The sequence below is a fragment of the Elaeis guineensis genome, chromosome 2 (assembly GCF_000442705.2).
Source record: "Elaeis guineensis isolate ETL-2024a chromosome 2, EG11, whole genome shotgun sequence".
Classification (NCBI taxonomy): domain Eukaryota; kingdom Viridiplantae; phylum Streptophyta; class Magnoliopsida; order Arecales; family Arecaceae; genus Elaeis; species Elaeis guineensis.
In genome coordinates, this window is record NC_025994.2 from 5,050,358 (window position 1) to 5,052,450 (window position 2,093).

At 44.8% G+C, this 2,093-nt stretch overlaps 1 protein-coding gene across 1 annotated transcript; it reads left to right on the forward strand.

The window, feature by feature from the left end:
* Positions 1-597: 597 nt before the first annotated feature.
* LOC105037280 (protein P21) lies at positions 598-1,517 on the forward strand. Its single transcript, XM_010912965.2, has one exon. It carries the CDS (start codon positions 657-659, stop codon positions 1,338-1,340), a length of 684 nt encoding a protein of 227 aa, XP_010911267.2. The 5' UTR covers positions 598-656; the 3' UTR covers positions 1,341-1,517.
* The last annotated feature ends 576 nt before the right edge of the window (positions 1,518-2,093 follow it).

The following is a 2,093-nucleotide window of genomic DNA, read 5'->3' on the forward strand; positions in this document are numbered from 1 at the left end:
AAAGAGCTTAGAAGAGTAAAAAAATTATCCAAATATTATTTCTAGAAAAAAATATTTCTTAACACAAATTTAAATTTATTAGAGCTCCAAAAGTAAATTAATTATTAATAAAAGTTTAACTTAAATGAGCTTTTGACACGCATACGTCAAGAAGGAATAGTAGGATTGAAAAAAATGATAAGAACAGATACTACACGTTATCTTAGCCGAAAGGCCGAGAAAAGTAAGATTAGGCCCGAGTAAACACACCTCCCTGAGCATCTGCACAAGTATTTTTCCCAAATCCGGTGGCAGCTGGTCAGCAGCGGAGCTCGGCAAAGAAAAATAATAAATAAATAAACAAATAAAGCGTTAGACGGGTTAAACTTAAAAATGCTAATTTTAGGATAGTCTTTGTACCGTGACAAAATTATCTTTTAGTTCTCTGCTCCTTCTGTTCCAGCCTCCTGTGGTCCCCACTTAACACTCAATTCCACCCGAGCTTTTTCTCAGTAAAAGAATTCCATCCAATCTTTGAACATTACAAAAAAGAAGCCGCCCCCTCCTCAATATCCTCATCCTACCCTCCTCCATCGCTCTATAAATAATCTTATCGCCCATCCGACAGCCCCGCACAACCCTCCCTCAACCAGAAAGCCTTCTTCCTGGCTATCAAAATGGCCTCCTCGACTTCCCTCACTCTCCTCTTCTTCTCCTTCCTCCTCCTCACCCTCTCCCACGCCGCCACCTTCAACGTCGTCAACCAATGTTCCTACACCGTGTGGGCCGCATGGGCAGACCTCAGCAACAACGGCGGCGGCCAGCAGCTCAACCAGGGTCAGACCTGGACGGTCACCGTCAACGCCGGCACCGCCGCTGCCCGCATATGGGGCCGTACTGGCTGCTCCTTCGATGGCAACGGCAACGGGCACTGCCAGAGCGGCGACTGCGGCAAACTCGCCTGCACCTCCTACGGCTCCCCACCCAACACCCTCGCCGAATTCGCCCTCAACCAGTACCAGAACCTCGACTTCATCGACATCTCCCTCGTTCAGGGATTCAACGTGCCCATGGACTTCCGCTCCACCTCGTCCGACTGCAGCGTAGACATCCAATGCACTGCCGACGTCGTTGGGCAGTGCCCCAGCGCACTCAAAGTGGCCGGCGGCTGCGATGACCCATGCACCATCTTCAACGCTCCTCAATACTGCTGCCCTAGCGGCTCCAGCTGCGAGCCGACCACCTATTCCAAGTTCTTTAAGAGCCTGTGCCCGAACGCGTTTAGCTATCCGGATGATTATACCAACACCCAATTCACCTGCCCCGGTGGGAGCAACTATCAGGTCACCTTCTGCCCTTGAAGCTTTGAGGGCATGTTGATCTATGCGTGATTAATTCTATTTGGAGTATGTGATAGCTAGCTTTGGAATAAGGTTATTGTAACCAGATTTGCATCCATTACACGAGCGTGTAATGCAGCAATAAGGGAAAAATTAATAGAAACGTCGCATACAATATAATATTTTACTGTTAGTAAATCCACTGCCTCCCTCCATGTTCAATATCATATGGATGACTAATTATAAAGGAAAAAGAAGAGAACACGATGGCAGGTTGCACTAACTATTCAGCAATCCATCTTCTATCCTTACGTCAACAACAACAACAACAACGACGACAACAACAATAATAATAATAATCCATTTCCTGTTCAATTCAACTTGTATACTAGTCTAAACTGATTTACGTACGCAACCTAATGCAATTGGACTCGTAGAGAGAATTCAGGGAGCGAGAAACTTCCTCATTGGGCTTCGGGGAGTTAGTCCAATCTAATCGTTAAATGGAGTGGACTTTGTTGCGAAGGTTACCCAAAATCATAGTGCATGACGAAATTTTTCCTCGTGACAAACTTCATAATCTCATATCGAGGATTCTAGATTCAATATCATCCGGCTTCGCTAGAGCACATGTTTATCCGCAACAGGGACGCTGACAGACTGTATGTTGGAGGCATCCTTCTGTGATTAGAGTTTTATCAAACAAAAAACTATTTAAATAATAAATTTGATAAACTTCAGACTTATCTAAAATATGTGATAAGGATAATATAA

Coding starts and splice junctions, on each gene's coding strand:
- LOC105037280 (XM_010912965.2), top strand. CDS start 657: ATGGCCTCCTCGACTTCCCTCACTCTCCTCTTCTTCTCCTTCCTCCTC.